Source organism: Sceloporus undulatus, chromosome 3, assembly GCF_019175285.1.
Source record: "Sceloporus undulatus isolate JIND9_A2432 ecotype Alabama chromosome 3, SceUnd_v1.1, whole genome shotgun sequence".
NCBI lineage: Eukaryota > Metazoa > Chordata > Lepidosauria > Squamata > Phrynosomatidae > Sceloporus > Sceloporus undulatus.
The window spans coordinates 172,712,773-172,735,864 of NC_056524.1; the positions used below are offsets into that span (position 1 = coordinate 172,712,773).

General features: G+C 40.2%; 1 protein-coding gene across 2 annotated transcripts in view; it reads left to right on the forward strand.

The window, feature by feature from the left end:
- Nucleotides 1-23,092, forward strand: part of LRRC20 (leucine rich repeat containing 20) — a 147,713-nt gene that overhangs the window by 95,295 nt on the left and 29,326 nt on the right. Inside the window, exon 5 of one of the 2 annotated variants that reach the window (XM_042456632.1) lies at nt 7,065-11,428. The exons of the other annotated variant lie outside the window; for it this stretch is intronic. Within the exon in view, the coding sequence (XP_042312566.1) occupies nt 7,065-7,210 (146 nt within the window). The 3' untranslated portion in view covers nt 7,211-11,428. Of the gene's footprint in view, nt 1-7,064; nt 11,429-23,092 lie in introns of those variants that run through there. 2 annotated transcript variants of the gene reach the window in all.

Genomic DNA, 23,092 nt, shown 5'->3' on the forward strand with positions numbered 1-23,092 from the left:
TCTCCAGTGTAGATGCAGTCCAAGCCTTTTGCCTCTCTTATGCCTGAGATTTCAAAGCCCAGCCTTGGCACCACAACAAACTACAAATCCCAGGATTCCATAGGATGGAGTGATGAGAGTGAAAGCAGTGTGGGAGCAGCGTAAGTGTGCTTAATGCAGTTCTTAACATGGTGCACCTCTTGCCTACAGAGTCTCACAAGACTTTTTTGTTTAACAACTTGTACCCATTAACTCAATTTCATGTCTCCTTGATTTAGTGGGGAGGAATACAGAGAAAACAAGTCAAAATGAAGAAAAACCAAAGTCCCTTGACCAAAGGGTTTGGTTGTGGAATAAGCCTCTGAAATATGCAAGAGGCAATGTTAAAATAAAGCCATGTGTCAATGCTCCAATGTGCTGTTTGGAATGGGGAGAGGAGGGTGGCCAGAAAGGGAAGTACATTTCCGTGATCTGTCTATGAATAATGTCAAAATGTCCTCCATTTTGATCATGCCTAAGAAACATGGATTTATATTAACATTTCTAAAAAAGCCTGAATTTTTTTGCATGCCCTCCATTTTTTAAAAAATGTGTCCTACATTTGAAAATGTTGTCCTGCATTTGTCCTACATTTGTCCCGGTTTGGAGGTCCTCACTTATGGCAACCCTACACACACCACAGTTGTGCAGCGCCATACGTATGGTGCGTGCAACTATTATGTCACAGCTGCACCACCTCTACACGGCGCTGCACAGCAGCGACGTAACTGCGCCATCTTTGGCGCTTTGCGGCACCACAAACGGGAGCTGCTTTGGGGAGCTCCTTCTTTGCTGCGCCGCGCAATTTGTATGCTGTGTCCCAGCTGCGCAGCAGAGAGAGACGCCAAGGAGGCACCTCTTTTTGGCAGTCTGTACCCCGCCATTACTTGACAAAGTAGAATGCAGTAGGAAAAGAGGAAGACTGCATACCAAATGAATAGATTCAATCTAGGAACCCCCAACCTTGAATTCCCAAGAACTGAGCAGAGCTGTTGGTGACAGGATGATATGGAGGTCTCTCATTCAAAGGGTCAGCATAAGTCAAATCCATCTTGGGAGCAGTTAACAATAAGGAGAGGGTTAAGCCCATCATTTCTCTGCACTGCTTCTTAGCTCAAAATTGTTTTCATAAAGCTATTTTTCCTTTTACAAGAATTGAGGCATGAAACTTCATTAAGTGTCTTTGTCACTCAGAGACTGTTTATTGATCCATCGACCACAACATAGGTGTATTTTGTGTGTATTTTACGCAACTGTCAAGACTGCTACTTGAAGGATCAGTAGAATTAAAGTGCTTTAAATAAGAAGTAACAGTCCAACCCTTTGAAGTTCTTCTGTCTGGCAACAGTAAAAATCCAATCTGTTCTTCATTAGTGAAATTAAACTGGTTGCCATTCTATTCCTCCATGTCACCATTAAAAAAAATGAATTTATATGCCTGCTTTGTAGACAACAAGGCAGACTTCCCTGTATTCTCTTTAAGATTAACATGTAAAATTTAGAACTCAGTATGATATGAGTGATAGCCCAGCTCCCAAATAACTCATATCACTGATAGTAAAGAAGTTGGTGTGTTATTCAAAGCAAATAGTTTGGGTCTGAGTTTGCCTCGCTGCAGAAACAGTAGCTATTACAGGGGTTTTCAAAAAGTGTGGTGCAAAAGTATAGCTGTTTTATTCTTAAATGAACTGACATACCACAACTGCCATGACATGAAAAGATATACATACTCTCCAAGTTTTCACATGCACTAGATTTATTCAATATTGACACTTGGTGACATGGCAGATGTCAAGACAGTAGTACAGTTCTGCCCAGACATGTCCCAGTATATCCTCAGATATCAGCTCCACTGCATCGGAGATGTGTTTTCTCAGGTCATCTCATTGCTGTGGCAGTCAGGGTAGGTACACAGTGTCCTTGATGATGAATCCCCACAAAAAGAAGTTGCAGGATGTTAAATCTGTTTATCATGGAGGTCATAGCACCATTTGCAAATCCTCATTTCTGTTATAGTTGATTCAAAATCCCGGTAAGGTGACTCAGGTATCAGCGAATGTCTTGGTGAAACCATGGAGGAGCACCATCCTGTTCAAAGATTACATCAGGAAGATTATCCTCAAGCTGAGGCATAAGTCATTATGTTATCATGTCTAGGATGGCCAGTAATGGCAGACTCAGCAAAAAAGAAGGGATTGTGCACTTTACATCTGCTCATTTGCCAAACATGTTCACTTTGGGTAAGTGTCTCAAATGCTCCACTATGGCATGTGGGTTTTCTGTGCCCAAGATCCTGATGTTGTGTTGAGATAGAAGGTGACTTCATCACTGAACCTGGCCTGGAGTTCTTCTGGCAAATAAATGCCGGATGGGTTCAAACGGCTTCCCCCAAGGCACAGTGCAGTTTTATGCCAAATTTGGTCAGCAAGTGTTGCTACACTGCCATGACAGACCCTGTTCTGCAGATTCTGTTGCTCAAAATGCCTTTCCCTGCTTACATGCTGCCATCTGTACACACAGTACCACTAGTAGTGGTTACCATGAACAGGCAAGAACTTCATGCTTTGCTCCTTCATTTCATTCTGTGACTGTTCAGCCACCACGGCCTTAAGATAACTTTTTTGAATTCCTGTAGAAACAGTCACAAACAATTCTCAGACCCTTCTTTCTGATTTCCTGTGGCAGCCCTGAAGAAATGGCATCCCTGTGGCTGGAGCTCAGCACCTTCCTTAATGTGTGGATTTGTTCTTTGAAGGAGAAATAAAAGGTCTGAGAAGTCTGTCATCTCTTTTCCCCTCACAGGCCTCTGCTTTTCTTGAATTCTCTTTATTATTTTTTAAGGAAATAATCAGAACTGGTAAACAAAATATGCACCTCATTTAGCTAACTCTGCTCTTAAATGATTTTCAAGTTCAAGAGGTAATGAGAACACAATTTATGCCTTAGTCCTTATGCAATTGGTGTCTGGCTGCAGGGCAACACTGGCTTTAGATATTTATGCAACTGAAGCAAAGAAAGTAGTATTTTACACTATTCTCTCATTCATTTTCTTTCTTTTCTTCTCTCTCTCTCTCTCTCTCTCTCTCTCTCTCAGTGGTGAACTGATGGAAGTTGAAAATAGGGGACAGGAAAGGTGTACCATCCAAATTGGACTACTAAAATTAACTGTTAGGTTTTGCTTATACACTGCTAAGACTGGCTCTGCTTCAGCAACAAACATGCTTACCTTTGTTCTTTTCAGGGATGGAAATCAGTCTACAAGTTGCAGGATATCTTGCAAGATGCTAATAGAGCCATTCTGAGATTACAATGCTTACAGATTTTTTAACATTTTTATTTACTTGGATAAATATTTTAGGTCAAAAAGCACAACTGGTAATGTTTAAATCAAAACCTATAATAAAGGCAATACAGATCACAAAACAATAATGAAACTACATGAGGGGTCCTGGAACCAAACCCCAGCAAATACCAAGGGCCCACTGCACACAGAAAACAGTCATAACTGGCACAGGAGATATTTTAAAAGCAAGAGTCAGACTTTGTCAAACAAGGCACCTGAAAACCTTGTGGAAATGAGATGGTATTTTTTTCTTCCAGCTCAAAAAATCATTAGATAGGTCTATGTAGTTAATTTAGCCAAATCCTGAAACATTATTTTATGTATTAGAAAGCTTGATCAACCCTGTTTTAATGCTTTCTAACATTAACAATCCAAAGTTATTAGGCTTTGATATAATTTATATCTTTCAATAAAACTTTCAAAACTGTATTGACAGGTTGGTAACTCAGAACATTAAGTAGAAAAATGTAGTTCACATGTTATGGCCAGAAGCTTAAATAGTAATTGTTCTTTACATTGTTTTGGTTGAACTTGAAGGATTTGTTTCTGAATGGCATTTCTGGCACTATAAAATAAAGTGATTAAAGAAGTAATTGACACTCAATACTGGTCTTACAATGAACAACTGCCAATACAGTGTGTTAAAAGTTTATGTTTAATATGTTTAAATTCAAACAGTTATTGATGTTTCAGTAAGAGGTTTGTAAAATGGTAATAATAGCCATGCTTTTTTAAGAAACGAATAAGAACCTTTCTTTCTTTCTTTCTCTTTTTTTAAAAAGAGAAATATTTTTGTTTAAAGGTTTTTAGCCTTTAGGTTTTTAAAGGTTTAAACCAGCCAATCCTGGTACCACTGCATCCATTTTGATCTGTTAAAAAAAGGTTGGCCTTGATTTGGATTTCACTTTGTATCCTTAAGCAGTATGTCTTTACTTTTTCTATAGTGTCTGTCAGTAACGTCTTTTACATGCACAGAATAAGCCATATTTCCCAAGTAGTACACAAACCTACATCAGCAAGACATGTGTTAGGAAAATTTTAAAAATATTAAGTCAATTTTTAAAAGTGGCTGCTACAAAACCCCTATATTTATTTATCTGCAGTTTGGCAGAATTAATCCCCTCTCATGTCTCCAATTATCATCCATTCATTTGGAGAAAGGGAAAAAGGTTTGGTCATTTGGTTTCCCAGTCAAAATCATAAATACATAGGAAAATCAGGATTTTCAAATTTTGATTCAGAATCATACTAGGTCAGGTCCAAATCTGTCCAAACCAGACCATCTGGGAAGCCATTGTATGTTGTCTTAAGAACCCTAGACACGATTGTAGGGAATTAATGGTAAGACACAAACATAGTAAACAAGTACATAATCATGTAGTAGCCCAGAAACACACATATTCTACCCCTGTCTCTGACCTCTTGTTGCAGTAGCTGCGTAACTGACTTTCACCTTCTCACATTTCCCTATTTATACTTAGCTGTGTCGACTCAGTCTTATATGTGTCTTTGCAGAATTAAATCCTCTTGTTGTGGTCAGGATTACTTCCAGGTAAATGCGTATTGAGCTGTAGCCTCCCTCCCTTAGTAATTTTTCTTCAAAGTGCCTGAATCATTTTCAAATTCAAGCCTCCTTGTTAGGGTACATGTAAGAAAAGCAATCCAAAATTGGCAAATACAAATACGTTTCCGAGGACATGAGGATTATTTTAAAAAAATGTTCTGCACTGAACTGATATCATTTTGAGAAACATAAGAGAGGAGTATGAGGGCTTTAAACATGCAAAATGGTTGGTAAGAAGAAAAGAAGACTGTAAGAAGAAAAATAACCTGTCTCCTAAACATGTTTTTCACTGAAGGCAGTGAAGTGTTTGCGGGAAGCTGTTGGTAATCTCCTTTTTATACCATTCATTTTTCCCAGCAAACTCTTTTCCTTCACTGATTAGTTTAAGGCTCCTTCCAGAAAACAGATTCATTTCACAGCAGAGGGTTCTGCATCCTGTGGTGCTGTGGTCACATCAGTCAGTTAACTTGTTCAATGTTTGTTTATGTCTTACTGGGCCATCAGTGTAAATACAGACACCTGCCTCCTTCCGCTCGATACTGATGCTGCAGACATTTTATAATAGCAGAAATTGTCTTAAGTCTTAAGTTACAAAGGAAATATCAATGCAATGTATTTAAAAGCAGATATGGAAAAAAACCCTCTCATTTATATGGCCTTTACAAAATGCATGGGCAGAAGAGAGCAAGCAAGTTGCCAGTGGTGATATGAAAATGATTTGTGATTACCAGAACCCCCCCCTGTATATACTACTACCGAAATAATATAGTAATTAAAAGCCACAGGAAGCATGGTGTACTTTTTTTGGTAGTCTTGTAGGCAAGGATAGAGTCTAGAGAAGGAAGAATTTCTAGCTACAAATATGCAAACACCCATTTTTCCCTTGCAGAATTGCTCACCTGAAGTGAGAAAGCTGACTCTTACAAATCACTAGAAACAACAGTCTACTGTCTAGCCCAGCCAAATCCTGTGTAGCTGTGCTGTATAGTACTATGACCATTGGTTTGTCCCAAGAGAAACGATCATATTTACTCACAAGTTGATCTTCTCTGAAAAACACTGACAAGTCCACAAGCCAAATATATTCAAAATAGAGGTTAGTAAACTTACAGTGCAAATGCAGCTTACAAACAAATCCAACACTCCATCTTTTTCAGTGGATTCATACCATGTTGTTATCAACTGAGTCGTTGTCCCATTTTGTTTTTCTTGTTTTTGTATATCTTCAAATCATTTCCAACTTATGGCAACCCTACCGTGGGGGTTTCTTGACGAGATTTGTTCTGACTTGCCCAAGATCACCCAGTAGATTACAATGGCCAAGCGGGGATTTGAACCCAGATCTCCAGAGTCCAACGTTCAAAACCTCTACACTACACTGGCTGGCTGGCCTATTTGAGAACCATAATTTCTCTTTGAAATTGTCCTATTGTAAGATGGCAAAAGCAATTTTTCAAGGCTTCTAATGCTTTCATTTCTACTGTCATTGTTCATTATGAATAATAACTTCCTGTATTTTTTTAGGATGAAAGACCATTGTTTCCTAACAGGAGCTTAAGGTTTGGAACGTAGTTTTGTAGTTACGGACTTAGGAAAGTAATTTACAGCAACTCAAACCATTGGTCCATCCAGCTCAGTATTGCCTGCCCCAGTGATATTTAGCAGGTGGACTTTACCAACAAACACATGCAATACAGCACTACCACTGCATAAATATATGACTAAAAAAATAAAGGTGTGTGTCTGTAAAAGTGTGTTTGGACTGTGTCTCAGGTCTGAAAATGCTGGGAGTTGTTAGTGACTGGCAGTGATATTTTGGGTTTCATACCTTTGCTAAGTCTTTGCTAGCCCTACCTGGAGATGGTGTGGATTGAATCTGGAACCTTCTGCATTAAAATCCTATGCCCTGCCATTGACAGCTTTGGCCAATTGATATCTCTCTCTGATATAATTCAAGTAAATTAATATGTTGAATATGTTACCATTTTCAACAGTGTTATGATAACCGCCATTCCTTAATGGTCATTTAATAGATGAGCCCAGTCATCTTAAACATTCCAATGTGTCTGAAATGTAGACATTTGTATTTATTATGGGGAGTTGCTAATTTTTTGCCTCTTCTTGTTTTTCTTGCTACAGATGTGCCTGTTGAGAAGCTTGCCTCCATGGAGTCTCTCCAGAGTGTGAACCTAAAGTCAAACCCATTAAATGAGGAGGTCCGAGTGATTGCCAGGCCATTGATCAAGTTTGATCTCCTGACATCTCCAGCCATTCCCCAAGCCTGAAATAGGATTGGCCTGGGGGTGGGGTGGTAGATGATCTTAGCTGGAAAGGGAAAGGGAATGTTGTGTTTGCTGTGCTAGAGCACTTTATGGCTTTCCCAAACACGACTGCTCCTGCATGCATTCGATTTCATGGGCTCCCAGAATAGTAGGAAGAAGGATGGTTTTGCCAAATGATAAAGGGAATCTCTGCTGAACTGTGGACATACTGAAAGCATATAATGCCTACAAAGAACCTTGATTATCTTTTGAATGGTCATAGGCCAAATGGTGATCTTTCTAGTCATGGTCTCCAGAGAAGCAATGGGGACAAACATGGAATACAGCACCCCTCAAGGCCAGCAGTTTATGATTTAGGGCATGAATGACCATCAAGATGGGATATTAATTGGAAATGACTTGCTGCTGTAGCTCATGAACAAGTTGCAGCATCTGTGCTGTATGAAATGAAAAGCAAGCAATGGTAGAAGTGTGGCTCATTGTTTTACTTATAAGAGGGGGGGAAAACAATTTCAAAACTGCTGTGATGTGCATGAGTTACACACAGAGTCATTACAGCTTTTCAAGCTTTGTAACTAAAGGGAAAACCAGTAAATCCTCCTTGATTTTATTTTAGTACCAAGAGGATTAGGTTGTTTGACAAAACACACATCCAGGCCTAGTACTGCTGTCTGAAAAATATTGTGGGCCTCAAGTAAATGGACTAGAATCATTTTGTTTAGAAGTTTGATAAATGTGTGAGTAATAATGTTGTTTTATTACAATCCATCACCATGTTATTAAAAATAAATTCCTCTAATGCATTTTATATTGTTACAGTACCATATAAAATGAGACATTTTGTTGTTGCTGCTATTTTCTGTCAGGTTGGTTTCAACCCTATGAATGAGACACCACCAAGAGCCTCAGTCAGCCCTCCTTAGATCTTAAAAGCTCAGGATTGTGGCTTCCTTGATGGAGTCAATCCATATATAATATCTTCCTCTTTTCTTACTGCCTTCCGCTTTACTTCCACTGTTTTTTTTTACTGAGTCACATTATCTCATGATATGTCCCATGTAAGATAGCCTCATTTTAGTCATCTTGGCTTCCAATGAGAATAATTACTATTCATCTTCTCTATAAAAGGTTTTTAGCAATGCCTTTCTTAAGATGAAGATTCCTGGGGTTTTTTATGCTCTCTTAGATTGAACAAGTACTTTGATTGTTTTTGTTTCCCTTCTTTAATATAGTTTCTCCTACATTATACTCCTTTCCTATTTTTCTCTTTCTTTCTTTCTTTCTTTCTTTCTTTCTTTCTCCCCTCTTTTTTGATGGCATGGTAGTCTGAATCCTATAACTCAGTGGTTCATGAACTTTGGTCTTCCAGATGTTTTGGACTTTAGCTACCAGAATTCCTAACTGTTGGCCAAGCTGGCTGGGGCTTCTGGGAGTTGAAATCCAAAACACCTGGAGGACAAAAGTTTGAGAATCAGTGCTATAACTACTGATAACTTGGTATGTTTTCAGTTTTTGAAAAGGCATCTTGAAAAAAAGAAAAAGTCACTGTACATTAGCAAAATCACCAGTGTGGGCACTGTGTAGTGCAACCTAGTGATTGCCATGCATTTCTACAGACAAGGAATCCCATATGGCAGTGATGGTGAACCTTTTAGAGACTGAGTGCCCAAACTGTAACCCAAAACCCACTTATTTATTGCAAAGTGCTGCATCTCTCTGGCTTTCTAGTAACAAACTCTGGTGACCTCTGTGCTGGGGCGACGGCACAGGTGCCCACAGAGAGGGCTTTGTGTGCCACCTCTGGCACACGTGCCATAGGTTCGCCACCACTGCCATATGGGATCCCTGTCATGGTGGATCAGGACACCCAATGTAAGAAAAGCTGCTGCTATTACCCCAGTGCTGTTTTCAAAAACGACACCCTTTTCTCTCTACACCCCCCCTCAAGTAAATTAATGGCTGCCATTCACTCCTCTGGGGAAAACAAAAGGGAAAGGATGTCTATGATGTCTGTGATGTGGGCTAAACCTGTTCCCTGCCCCAACAGTCCAAGTTTTCCCACCTGTGCTTTGTCAACCCCCTCAACTTCCATCTTGGAACACTTCACTTCCCCCATAGCCATATAGAAACTAACTGGGCTGTCAAATCAGATATATGGGACTTTGATCAGCTTGCAGCTGCTTTCCAATCACCTGAGCATCTCAGAGCAGGAAAATTGTGGATACAATGGTTTTTAAAAGTCTCCTTCGTTTGATCTCCCCTTAACATTTGCTGCTACTCAACTGATTGTGAATCTGGAAACTGATCCGCTAGGAACAGCCCCAGCAAAGCCATCCCTGGCTTCTTTTGCCCTTCCTCATAGCTAACAGCATATTAACAAGGCAGATGAGGGAGATATCATGGTCCAGAGCTTCCTCTTTACCTGCACTAAAGTGTGATAGAATACAGGAAAGTTGACTCATGTACAGACTAACACTGCCTAAGTAACCTGCACAATCTCACAGAAACAGACTCTGGATTCCCTTTGGATGCTACATAAAAAGGAGGAAGGGAGATAGAGAAAAAACCGGAACATGGCAGCACCTTTAAGACTAACTGGTTTTTATTTTACCACAAGCTTTCATGGATATACATCCACTTCTTCAGATGCAATACAGAATGAAGCTGTGATTTTGATGTTGTGATCCTTTTTAACTAGATTAATGTGTTCTCAATCCAGTGGGAGTGGAAAACCCCAAACTATGCTGAAATATATGGAAAGAGCTGTACTTGCAGGAACTATGCTCATTTGAGTAGCTTTGCTCATATTTTATGCATCTGTGAGACTTGCTGTTTGCTATGGAAAAATACCAGATTCAGCCTTTGTCCACAGAGGAGCAACAAAGAACATACTTGTGGATGCACCCTGGTTTTGCTTGTTTGTTTATTTTTGAGGAACCCTTTCAAAAACTGCATGATCTTGCATTGTGGTTTTGATTAACTCGGAACACAGTGGCTTGTCCTTAGGGTTGAAGCTTGGTTGTGGTTTCACATTTCTTTGTTTTCTTTCTTCAGCATCATGATATTGGGAGTTTGTTGCAAACTATTTTTCCTCCTGTAGGCGATTGTTCCCTTATTGCCCTGCCTTTCCTTCCCTGTGTGATTGACAGGCAGCAGTAACTTATTGGTTCGACAAATAAACAGCCTCAGTGTCTAAATTCCAGTCCTCTAATGCAAGCTTTACTGAAATGGATGAGGTATTTGTAACACAGAAGTGGCTTCAGAAATTAAAGCATGGAAAAAACACTGCATCACTGCCCCTAAGACCCTAAGTGCATACAGCGTCCCCCTAACCATCTAACATACACTGCCCTATGTCAGATTTATATGCTGGAAGAGAAGGGTAAACAGCCCTTCCTTATCCAATAAACCAGGTATTGTTTTCTTGTCAGGGTCTTCCTATCTTTTGGTTAAATTTAAATCCTTTCTGCCTTCTCTATTCTCCTTTTATCTCATCGGCTGTTTTTCTTTCAGCCTCTCCTTTCTGCACCTACTTAATTTGGTGTCTTCTCTTCTTCTCCATTACTCTCTCCAACATGTCATTCCCTCTTCCTAATTTATTATTTGTGAGATACATTAAACCTGTCCTGAATACCAGATGCTGGTAGATTGGACTACTCTTTCTAAATCTTCTGATTGAACCCCATTTTGGGACCTGATTGTTATGTACAGCCTGCCTCTCCTAATCCTCTAAAATGGTCTGCTACCTTCATATGTGGTGGAAGATTGTGTCCCTTCACCAGTCTTGAAGTTAGATTCAACTGCATATTCAATCAGCTTTGTTGTATGAAATGGAGGAGATGCAATCTTATCCTTCACTTCAGGCAGGAAAATGTTTTGGGACAGCACTGTCTTTCTCTCCCCCCCCCCCCCATTCTGCATGAATGCCATAGGAAAATAACCATCTTGTCCTTCATTCAGACCTTTCTCCTTATCCTCACTCTATCCCGCCAGTGCTTTCTACTGATGAACACATGTAAGACTTAACCACCTCAGTTTTGCTAGAAGTAGAACCCTGAACCTGAGAGCTCTTCACTTCCAGCATGGGACAACATTGTCTTTTATTATTGTACCATCAGCAATGTGTTTTTTGGAGGGAGGAGCCTTAATTTCTGTAATTAGCATTTCACTCTTCTAAATGAGATGAATTTAAAATAAAATTTACCGTGTTGTTGCACAACATTTTTTTTCCTGGTCGTATGTATGACTTGCACATCAAATGGGCACCTAATTTTTAAAAAAGATCCTTTTCACATTTAATTCATCAGCTAAACAACACAATTTCTTTGCTGAAAGATAAAGGACAGGTCTGTGCAAAGGCATTAAAAGGGCAAAGATTTACCAAAGAAAGCAATATAGTCTTACTCAGGAGCAGGGGACCTGGGTGAGGAGGGGAAATGAGAGCATATGCTCAAATCCTTATCAAATGAAAAGGCCTTTCTGCTACAATGTACATATTTCACAGTATTTTTCCCATTGTCTGGGCTTCACAGAAGCTACTTTCCAGATCAGATGTAAAGCCCTGCTTTGACAGTGCCTGTTCAAAGATGAAAAAGGCATTAATGCTGAATCCATGCACATTGTGAAAAAAGAATCACATATTTGGTCTTGGATCAGCAGGGGAATTCTTCACTTGGGCTTCTCTTTCAGGGCATTATGGACATTATCAGACAAGGGAAATTGGAAGTACAGTATAATCCCATGGCAATCCGAACACAATCATGGGGTTTAACATTATTGCATGACAGACTACCACACGCAAATTCGGGCAATGGGAAGTCAGTGTGAGCGCAATCATGGGGCTTCACGTTATTGCGTGATAGACTACCACATGCAAATTTGGGCAATGGCATGCTATTTTTGGGCAATGGGAAGCCAGTTTGAACGCAATTCGCATTCATGTAAATGCGTTCTGGCCCCACTTTCTTTTCATTCAAAATTAAGAGAAATTCCTCACGTGTGATAAAGTCCTATGTCTGTTGTGTTGCTCTGAGTGGAAAGCTTATTGGTGGGTTCCTCTTTTTGCTTCCCCCAGAACTTTTCAGGCTTGTGGGCTACAGGGTAATGGAGTGCTGTTTTGTGGCATTCAGGGGCCCCAGAAATTGGGGGTTTTACCCTCAAATGCCCCTTCAGATGCATGGGGAGAGCAATTTCACCATGATTTTGTTCTCTCTACTAGACATTTTAGGCCCCAAATGAGTCTTTTTTCACAACAGGAAGAGACTTGGGAATTGACTTCCAGGTCACTGCCGAATGGGGAGAGGGAAAGGTTTCTCCAAGGCCTAAAATGGTTCAGGAGAGGGCCAAAAATCCCCCCCACACACACACACACACATCCTGAATCTGGGGTCAATTTTCAAACATTACTTGGGCTACTACCACACTGCATGATTAATGCAGTTTAACATTGCTTCAGCTACTATGGCTCAGTGCTATGAAATCCTGGAATTTGTAGTTTGCTGTGGCACCAGAGCTCTCTGACAGAAAAGGCTGACTATCTCACAAAACAACAAATCACAGAATTCCATAGCATTGAATCATGGGCAATTAAAACAATGTCAAATTGCATTAATTCTGCAATGTAGATGCTGCCTTAGTAGAGGAATGACACAGGACTGTGCGGTTCTCCAAGATCCCCCGCAATACAGCCCTCAGCTGCCCACTCTGCTGTAGAACCATTAGTCATACAGAGTTTTTGCTCCTTGCCAATATCTTCCTCGGCAAATTGGATGGAATGCCTATTCAGATGTTCAAACTCTCCACATAGTAGAAGACTGGGATCTGTCAAACTAATCTCAAGCCATCCATCTCTTATTACCCGCTGTTTAATATAGCTAATTCATTTATCATTTATAACAAAAAAAATTAACAGTGTGAAGCTGACGAGGTAGTTTATTTTATTTTCTGTTGTTGTCATTATTTATTTTGGAGACTAATTTAGCCACTACCTAACCCAATATAAATAAATTCACAGGCCTACTTACAATCAGAAGACCAGCACCCAAAGAAAAGGGAGAAGGAAATCAGTTTGAGAATGACAGAACAAAAGAGCAGAACTTGGAAAAGGTTACTTTTATGGACTACAACTCCTAGACATAGTAGCTGGGGGGATACTAGGAATTGTGGCCCAAAAAAGTAATGTTTCCAGTCTCTCATGATCAGGCTATTGAATGAAAACATGGTGGAGTGTAGGGGGAGGTTGCAGAAAGATCAGATGTATAATTGCTCAAGACCAGAACTTGATCTAGTATTTTGGACTAGCTTCCAGAGACCACCAGGCAGCATGGCCGCTGGGGTGTCATGGACATGTCCAGCTGGGAGATGTTGAAGTTCTTTTGTTCATGTTTTGCTGAGATGGAGGCAATGTTATATGATGAATTCCTTGGTATGGTGGCCAATAACTGGAGCCAGACAGTCTTTCCTAACCTTTGTTGCTGCACACTATGTGATGTTACGTTCTCTCTGGTAGTAAGAGGGGAAACTCACAGTATACACCAGTTATTATCAGGTAAGGGCTTTTTAATGTATTTTATGTATATGTGTATTTTATGCATTTCTGTTGGTGTACCAAAACAAACAAACAAACCCTACTTATCTTTTCCCCACATTTCTTCCAGTTAAGCTGTGTCCATAGGGAGCTTTGCAGTGATTTTATACATACTGAAATGTCAAAACTAAGCACGCTGGAGATCCACTCCAAACTTAAATTGTAGGAAATAGTCTGGTGTGATTGAATATTTAATAATGTCTTCATGTGCTGCAAAGTTCTGCTCTCTAAGAGGAATAGTAGCCTAGGAAATGCCCTGCAATAATAAATGTCTTTAGATTAGTTTTCTAACCTCCCCTTTATTTATAGACTTACCACTTAACATTACCAGCTATTCTATGGCCTGTAATGATGTGTGACCAAGACAGACATTTTCTATATGAAGGGTTTTGCAAGCAGAGCTGAGTCAAATATACTGCAAGCATCTTCAGTGTGAAATTGGGTTTTATTGGTTAAACTGTTCTCTAAGCAAGCTCTCCCTCCAGTGTTGAACTCTTTCTCCCCATTAATGGTGTTGTTTGGTTGAATATGTTTGTACATTCCTTCAAGTTGTTTCAGACTTATGGCAACTTTAAGATAAAACTGCCATGCAATAGTATCATTGGGGTTGATGTCACCCAGTGCAGTGACACATGGTGTCACCCCCATATTGACTTCTTTCCATCCCACCCCATACAGAATCCTTAGAAATGTTTTTTGTACTAATGTTACTCATAAATAGTAATTCCAATATATCATTGGATGTAATGGTAACACAGTGGGCCCTTAGTATTTGCTGTGGTTTGGTTCCAGGACCCTCACCCCCCAGTGGTTACCCAAATCCATGAATGCTCAGTTCGCATTGAATACAATGGCACAGTAAAATGGTGTCACTTATATGGCAAAATCAAGGGTTTGCCTTTTGGGATATATATATATATATATATATATATATATATCTCACTCTGTGGATGCTTGAATGCATGGATAAAAAAAATGCATGGATACGGAGGGCTGACAGTAGTTGTAACATAAAATAACTAGCAAAATTAAAATTATACTTTCAAATTACAATACTGTATCATATACACATCCTAAATGTATTTACATGTACATAGGTACATATGGTTTAAGTGAAAATTTGGTAAGATTTGATGTTTGTAAAGAAATTTTTAAAAATTTACAGCCCATTTCTGCCCAAAGGTAAAAGTTTGGGGAGCAGTGGTGTCACCTTAGGATGTCACCTGGTGTAGCCCACACCCTCCTAGTGAAGCACCTGCTACCTTGGGGTTTTGTTGGCAAGATTTGTTCAGAAGATGGTTGTATTTGCCTTTTCATAGGTTTCCATGGTGAAGTGGCGATTTGACCCTGGTCTGCCAGTGTTCTAGTCTTACACTGAAGCCATTATGGCACACTGGCTAATTTGATTATCCTGGCATTTTGTCTTTTAAATGTGCGGGTGCAGAACTGTAATCTCAACCCATAAAGACAATCCAGTTGTGTTAATGTTTCCAGCCCTCACTCTAAACACATGATCATGTCACAAACTCATTTGTAACCTACAGAACCATCATATGCACCTGATCTCATTTGTTTTCAGAAGATGAGTAAGGTTGGGCTTGATTAGTACTTGGCTAGAGACCATCAGAGAATACCCGGAATCTCCAAGTCAGGTTAAGAAAGAATCTACCTGAATCTCTGAAGAGTCATTGCCACTTGGAGTTGATACAGTGAGCTTTGATGAACCATTGTTCTGCCTCATCACAAAGCACTTTCCTGTTTTCCAGTGTCCCAGTTCAAAGTGAAAACATGAAGAATTAATCTCACTTTAAATGAGCAGGAGAAATGAGGTGTTTTTGTTTTGTTTTTGTTTTGCTCTTTCATCCTAGATAACAAGAAAATTAAAATAGTCAAGGAGTTCTCTTACATTGGATCAAATGTCAAGCAGAATACAGTCAAGAATTTAGACAAAGGCTGGGACTGGGAAGGAGAGCTATGAAAGAACTGGCCAAGATCCTAAAGTGTGATGATATAAATATGAACACTAAAGTGAGCATCATCCAAGCCATTGTATTCCCCATCACCATGTACAGATGTGAGAGCTGGACAGTGAAGAAAGCTGGTAGAAAGAAAATAAACTATTTGAGATGTGATGCTGGATGAGAGTGCCGAAGATACTGTGGATGGCTAAGAAGACAAACAAATGGGTTCTAGAACAGATCAAGCTCAACACCTCCATCCTAAAGCCAGGATGATTCAATTGTGACTGTCGATCCTTGGCCACATCATGAGAAGGCATGGATCGTTAGAAAAGATGATAATGGTAGGAAAGGTAGGAGGCAGTAAAAATAGAGGGAGACCACATGCCAGATGGTTTATACTTGATCAGGGAGGTCATGGGACTGAGGGCTGCGGGATGTTAGTAGAGCAGTGGAGGACAGGCAGTCTTGAAGTCTTATCCATGGAGTTGCCATGAGTTGAGGTGGACTCAAGGGCAGTTAACCACAGCAAACCTCTTTCCACCGAGAAAGTGCCAAAAGTGTGGTGCATTTCTGGGGGAAAGACAGATGTTGTGGGGCTTAGACCTCCAGTCTTGGTTGGGAAGTGAGATTGCATCAAAAGATACTGTGTAAACATTGTGAAGAATTTTTTGACAGTGTGATTCTCACTGTAGAACAGTCTACCTCAGAAAGTGGTGGACTCTCCTTTGCTGGTGGTTTTTAAACAGTTTGGATGCCCAGCTGTCAGAGATGTTTTAGCTGTGGATTCTGTACTGATGGAAAGTCCATGGAATTTATTTCAACCCTTAGGATTCTGTGATTGTCGGCTTGCAGATATCAACAGCCCACTTTCCCCATTTTCTGCCTTTTCACTGTCATATGTAAGCAACAACAGAGAGAATTAAGGGTGAGATCTCAGCTGCATAGCAATACTGAAAATTCCTGAGGAACATCTACTTCTTTGCTAGATAAAACCCTGCAAAAGGTCATAGCACAACAGAAGTACTAGGCGGCTCAAAAGAACTGACATTTCAAAAGCAAACTAGTTAAATGTCAGGTTAACCAGCAAGAAATTCACTAGAGACCTTGTTGCAGCTGGGGCAGGCAGGGTTGTAATGCTTTTATGGGGGTGGGGGGAAACAGAGGCAGCGGCATAAAAAACTTCATGCTGGATGTACAAATACATCTGTACATTTCTGCTATCTAGTATGTTGGTTTTTATTTGAGAAATCACACTTTACAAGTTTATCTATGGTGGGTTGCATATATGGCAAACTGGAGAACAGAAAGGGACAGGAAAAGGATGGAGAAAGACTGTAAGAATTAAAGTGGTAGGAAATGGAGAGGATAAAAAAGGGGAAAAAAGATGTGTGGGTATACCTGGATGTAAAGATTTTTTTTAAAAAAATTGAAATAAAAAGTGGATTTCAGGTGAGATTTGAAGGTAGAGTTTTAGCCTAAAAACCAGGAAACCCATTTACTCCTCCCCCCCATTTATTCTACAGAGTATATTAATTAATTAATTTAATATCTATATCTAAAATCTAGAAGGGCTCTTTCACTCAGTTAAGAATGTAGGATGAAATATAGGACAAAATTAAAACAATACAGTGCATCTGCATCATACGCAGGCACAACATACGCGGCTTTCAGCATACACCAAAAGTCATGCCAGAAAAAGCCCTGGCGGCCCCAGAAGAAGTAACGGAGTGCCAGACCATGGCGTGCATGCTGCGCCACACCGCAAGCACAAGCCCCATTATTTCTAATAGGGCTCCAGCATACATGGGATTTCCCTTATGCAGGGGGTCCAGAAAGGATCCCTGCATAAGGGAAGGGCCCACTGTACTATTATTTATGAAGCTCAATTTCAAGATTGCTAGATTGCTGGTTCCACCTCCAATTGGGCTATGACCAATTGGACAAAATGAGAGCATTGTACCCAAAATAAGAATTCTGCCCTCCAAGTGAAATTTTCTTTCCATCCTCAACTTTATAGCTTAATTAAAAACTCCAGCTGGGCATTTAGAAATACAGTTTAGGCATCCAAAGAAGGGGGAAAGGCAAATTTACCAAAGAAATGTGAACATGGAAAATATCAGAGTTCTAGGAGTAATATTTCCATCTCTGCAATGCTAGCAATTTGGGGAATGAAGGAAAAAATCAGGGGCAGAATTCTTATGGGGGGGGGCAAAATCTCACCCGTCTTAGCTATACCTCTGGCTATGACCAGTGGTAGCCAGTGACTTCTCTCAGGGACGTAGCCATGGGGGGGGGGTCCATGGGGTCCGGATCCCCCTTCTGTTAGATACAATGAATGGCATGTGCTGCTGCACCGCCACACCCAGCCCCATTATAATGGTGGCACCTAGTCTGAACCTATCCCCAAAATAGGCTCAGCACTTTAGATAATTCCCTTAAAGTCTGGGAAACATATGACCCACCAGATGTTGGTCTACATCTCTTGTCAGTGCTAACCAACCTAGCCAACAACCATCCAAGAAAATCCCTGACTGCCACATGATCAACAAGGGCTATAAGAAGATCAATACTCTAATGGTGGTTTTCCCCACCTTATCTCTGTTGGAAAACATCCTGCTAAGGACCAGTACTCCTTTGCACCCAGCTCTTGATTAGGACAAAATGTTTCCCTTTTTTTTGGTTAATTCCACAGAAAGCGTATCTGTCCTGTTTATAGTTCTTTGGGAGAATCAAAACGCTATTTGAGCAAAGAACCCAGATGATTATAGTTGAATGTTGGCCAATTTTAGGACCAGAGATTAAATTGGCCTGTTTGACATATAAGGATACGATTCCTTTTCATCCACCTTAAGACTTTAGGCATTCTTATATTTCAAAACCACTTAGTGAAGCCTTCCCCACTGTGTTTAGAGGAGGGCTGGGGGTTTTGGAGATGTTGCTGGAGTATGCTTTCCATCATCCCTCACCATTGTTTATGCTAGCTAGGGCTCAGGGCAGTTGCAGTCCAGCAACACCTGGAGGACCATATATCCCCCATGCCTGGTTTTAGAAAAATCAGCACAATTCCACAGATAGCAAATTGTGGTTCGGTTAACTCTTTTCCTGTTGCACAAGACTGTCACACAGTCTAACTTTATACCAATGAAATGTGGCTACCTGGATATAGAATAAAGTAGCATATGCATTAAGTAAATATGCACATTTTTTACATTTTCCTCCAGTTTTAAGAAGATGAAAAAAGGAGCTATGGCTGCTGCCACACTGCAGGATTAATGCCATTTGGCAATGCCTTAACTGCCATGACCTGATGTTATGGAATTTTGTGATGTGTAGTTTATTGTGGCACCAGACCTCTCTGACAGAGAAGGCGAAATATCTCATAATCTACAAATCCAAGAATTCCATAGTACTGAGCTATGGCAGTTAAAGTGGTGTCAAGCTGTCTTAATTTTGCAGTGTAGATGCAGCCTGAGTTACAAATGGGAAGAAGAGGCAGAAGCTGTGAATAATGAAAGCACAGGTTTTACACCTCCTAGCTCCTACATGCTGTTTGCCTGTTTCACTCTGGTTTCTAAGCTTACTATTAAACACTGCCTAGACATATTCTGATGATTTTCCAGAACTATGAGGGCCAGAATCATGGCTTGCTTGAGAAGGTTTTTCCCCCAAGATGCTGTAGCCATTTGAAGTATTAAAAGTATTAAAAGTATATTTTGAGCAAGCCTTCCCTGCTATTATTCACTTTATGTACAGTATACCACACCTTCCCCTCCAAAACTGGGACTCAAGGAAGTTTACAAATTTAAAAACAACACAGTTAAAACATTCCAGTGATTGACATTAAGATGGAATTAAACTATCACCAACATTTTGTTGTTGTTCCCCTCAAGTCAACCTCCCTGTGGATGAGACATCTCCAAGACCCCCTGCCTTCCACTGCTCTGCTTAGGTCCTACAAACTCAGTCCCATGACCTCCCTGATTAAGTCTAGACATCTGGCATGCAGTCTTCCTCTCTATTATCCTCTACCTTTCCTAGCGTTATTGTCTTTTATGGCGAGGCATCACTTCTCATGATGTGGCCAATGTACGACAGTTAAAGTGGTGATTTAATCATCTTGACTTCCAAGGAGATTTCAGGCTTGATCTGTTCAAGGACCTGTTTCTTTGTCTTTTTGGCTGTCCACAGTATAGTTTTTTGTGGGTTTTTTGGGCTATGTGGCCATGTTCTATAAGAGTTTATTCCTGATGTTTTGCCAGCATCTTGAGAGAATGCTAACCTGGAAGAGAGTGGGTATATATACCCCCCCACACACATATATATGTATCCTCAGAGCTCTTCTCTAGCACCACATCTCAAATAAGTTGATTTTCTTCCTCTCTGCTTTCTTTACTGTCCAGCTTTCATATCTGTACATGGTGGTAGAGATTACAATGGCTTGGACAATTCTGACTTTCAAACTCAGTTGTATGTCTCTACTCTTTAGGATCTTGTCTATTTCTTTCATAGATGCCCTTCATATTCTTATTTCTTGAGACCATTGTAAAAACATTTCAAAAACATCAGTTAAAAAGTTGTAAAAACAGTACAGTTAAAAAACAAAAGCAGTATAGTGTCGTCTTAAAAGCCCATAAGGAAAACACCTTTAGATCTCTATAGCCCATTGGAATAGATAAATCTTTCCCTGCCAACTGAAGGACAACAAGGGGGAAGCATTTTGTGTATACCGATTTTATTGATGTACACTACGCCACTTTGAAATTTTTAAATATAAGCAAAGTACAAATATTTGAAAACAAACAGATAATAAAAGAATGCCGAGAGGCTTTTGCATGAACCCTTTAACTAACTCAAGAATATCCATAGTTAGAAAATGACTTTTTTGGCATGTAAATAAATGACGGCTGCACATTGGCATGGTAGTTTGAGTGCTGGACTAGGATTCTGGAGACCAAGATTCGAATCTCTGCTTGGCTGTGAAAACCCACAAAGTGGCCTTGGGCAAGTCACACTGCCTCAACCTGGGAGGAAGGCAAAGGCAAGCCTCCTCTGAACAAATATGTGATAGGTTTGCCTTAGGGTTGCCATAAATAGAAAATGACTTGAAGGCACACAACAGCAAACATGCTGAAATGGCCGGGCAGAAAGGGATCTTCCTGAAGCAAAACATCTGGCTGCTGTTTTCATAAGATGAGCATTGTGCTGTATCAAATGGTAACAAAAACGAGCCAGATGAAATGAATTGGTTCGCTGTACCTTTGAGAACATGGTTGCAGTTGGCTGCAACATTGCTGGCCTCTGCATAGAACACGGTTTCCAATAACGGAAGGGGAAGCTGGTAGGCACTTGTGTACCGTGATGATGGATGTCTTTGTCTTACCTGTTCCTGTCCCAGGGGGCATGTCAGTAATTGCAGGTCATTAAAAGATTTATAAGCAAGGTAGGTGATCTGCCCCCTCCTGATCTGATTAATGTGCACTGGCTGCAAGAGACAAGTGTTGCGGTCATACTTGCCACCAATGCTTCTACCCTGAAGTGCTAAGGGAAACAACAAACATAGCTTGTTTTCTTTTCTTTCTAAGAGTCTTGACCTAAACATCATTTTAACAGAGAGAGAGAGAGAGAGATGTTCACAGCAATAAAAACAATGACATAATAATCAATACTAATAATAAGAATAAACCACAGTGATTAACACAAGTGAGCATTGAAGGTGACAATTGAAAAAAAGATATCAACAGGTAATTGTATGCCTTTATTTGTAACTTATGGTGACCCTATCAAGGTATTTTCTTGGCAATCATTATTCAGAGGAGGTCTGCCATTGCCTTCCCCTGAGGCTGAGAGCATGTGACTTACCCAAGATCACCCAGTGGGTTTCATAGCCGAACTGAGAACCAAACCCTGGGCTCCAGAGTCTGAGTCCAACACTCAAACTACTATGCCACCCTGGTACTGAGTAATAGCTGGGAAAATAAGCAGGTGTTTAATGTGTGACCATAGACAGGTAGCATAGCACAGAAGTAATAAGTTACAAGCTGGTAGCATGTTACAATTTTTGTAATGAGAGTGAATGAGGTTGCATGTCCTAAGTAACATTAAGAATTGGGGACAAAGTTATTTTGCTAGTACAAGTTATTATTATTATTATTATTATTATTATTATTATTATTATTATTATTATTAGGTTACAGGCATGGCTCAGTTAACAAAACCTCTCTGAAAGAAACTCCTTTTTACAAAATCTTTTTACACCTGTCTAGCCCCACTTTGTTCTTTGTCCTCATTTCAGCTGGACATTTTTAACAGCATTGGCTGTGGGAGGATGGTGAAGGAGGGCTGTCAGGTTGCAATAGCATATCTGCACTAAACAATGCAATACACAGGGACGTAGCCAGGATTTTGGGAAGGGGGGTCCAGACTAAGTGCCACCATTATAATAGGGCTTGGGTGCGGCGGCGCAGCAGCATGCACCATTCATTTTATCTAACGGAAGGGGGGTCTGGACCCCAAGAACCCCTTGGCTACGTCCCTGCAATACAGCTTAAGCTGGGAAAGGATGAGATTCTGTTCTAGCCAGTCCTCTAGCTGTATGTGATTCCTGCAACAGACAAAGCAACCAACAGCAGCCTCCAAAATACCTTACTTAGAATGTGTGAATGGCAGAGCAGAGAGAAAGCAGGATTATACAGCTTCAGCAAACACCCCCAACATGTTAAAGAAGCAAAAATATATAAATTTGGCCACAAAAATGCATTTTGGAAGAAGCTTTCAAGTAGTATCTTGAAGATTTGGAAGGTTTATGTTTATTTATGCAATACTTACCTGATTTGCTTGTTTCATTTCACATGTGAATATTGTTAGTTTTGGGGAGAAAAGTATGCTGAAACATGTTGAACAGCTCAGTGTGTGTGTGTGTGCGCATGTGTGTGTGCACTGCAGGAACCTATTCCAATTATTTTCATGTTATTTCTGCTGCTGGTACAAAATTTTATTTTAAAGTGATGTCTAGGAACACATGTACTTTGCTAACTGAGGTGTGCCTGTTTAGTGTAAATTTCCTTTCCAAAGGAATATTTGTGAATTTCGGGATATACAGTAAGAAGAGTTCTGGTGAATCAAGCCAAAGGCCTACTGAATCCACTATTCTTTTCACACACTGGCCAACCAGTTGCCTTTGGCAAGCCCATGAGCCAGACCTGAGTGAACCTGGATTTTCTCTTTCACATCTCTGAGCAACTGATATATGGAGGCATGTGTGTTGTTGTTGTTTGCCTTCAAGTCATTTCTAACTTATGACAACACTATGGTGAACCTATCACAGAGTTTTCCTCAAGT